Here is a 666-nt window from a genome sequence, read left to right on the forward strand (position 1 = left end):
GGGGGGGGGGGGGGGTGTGGATCTTTTCTACATTAGACAGTAATCTGAAGTTACCTTTGAAGTTATTTTTGCTAGCTCACTACAGTGGGTATATTGAAAAAACAATGGCTGTGCAGAAATGGAAATGTTATACATGGTGATAACAGATAATAATAGAATAATGTAGTGACAATTGTATTTATTTTTACCGTACAGTTCATTTTCATGATTTTTTTTCTCTCTCTAGCACATATGGATCCCCGGGGATTGTCTCCTAGACAGATAAAAAGTGATAGTGATGATGACGACCTGCCAAATGTGACTTTAGATAGTGTCAATGAAACTGGGTCTACCGCTCTTTCCATAGCACGGGCAGTACAAGAGTGAGTATCATATTCTCGGACTGTGACAGCTATGACTAAGCTCTTTTACGCTATCGAAAATTAGAAGCACAACAGAACAGCGAGTCCCTGTCTTTTGAAATAGATCTGTTTTGCTTGCAGGAAAAACTGAGCCCTGGGGTCTTCTTTATTGTTTTTCAGGAGTGTCAAAGTAGAATGTAAACCTCTCATATAAAATGTAATATGTTAATGTAATTTAAAAAAACGTGTTTAATCTTTTTAAATATGCAGCTTTCATTACAGTAATAAATGTTAATACTGACATGAAGGTCCTTGTTCATATATA

General features: G+C 36.3%; 1 protein-coding gene across 1 annotated transcript in view; it reads left to right on the top strand.

Annotated features, from left to right (window-relative positions):
- Nucleotides 1–666, top strand: part of KLF12 (Kruppel like factor 12) — a 168,060-nt gene that overhangs the window by 146,605 nt on the left and 20,789 nt on the right. The window contains exon 4 of the mRNA XM_018566065.1: nt 227–362. Coding sequence (XP_018421567.1) covers nt 227–362 — 136 coding nt within the window. The remainder of the gene's footprint in view (nt 1–226; nt 363–666) is intronic.

The sequence above is a fragment of the Nanorana parkeri genome, unplaced genomic scaffold (genome assembly GCF_000935625.1).
Source record: "Nanorana parkeri isolate BGI_ZX_2015 unplaced genomic scaffold, ASM93562v1 scaffold912, whole genome shotgun sequence".
NCBI classification, from domain to species: domain Eukaryota; kingdom Metazoa; phylum Chordata; class Amphibia; order Anura; family Dicroglossidae; genus Nanorana; species Nanorana parkeri.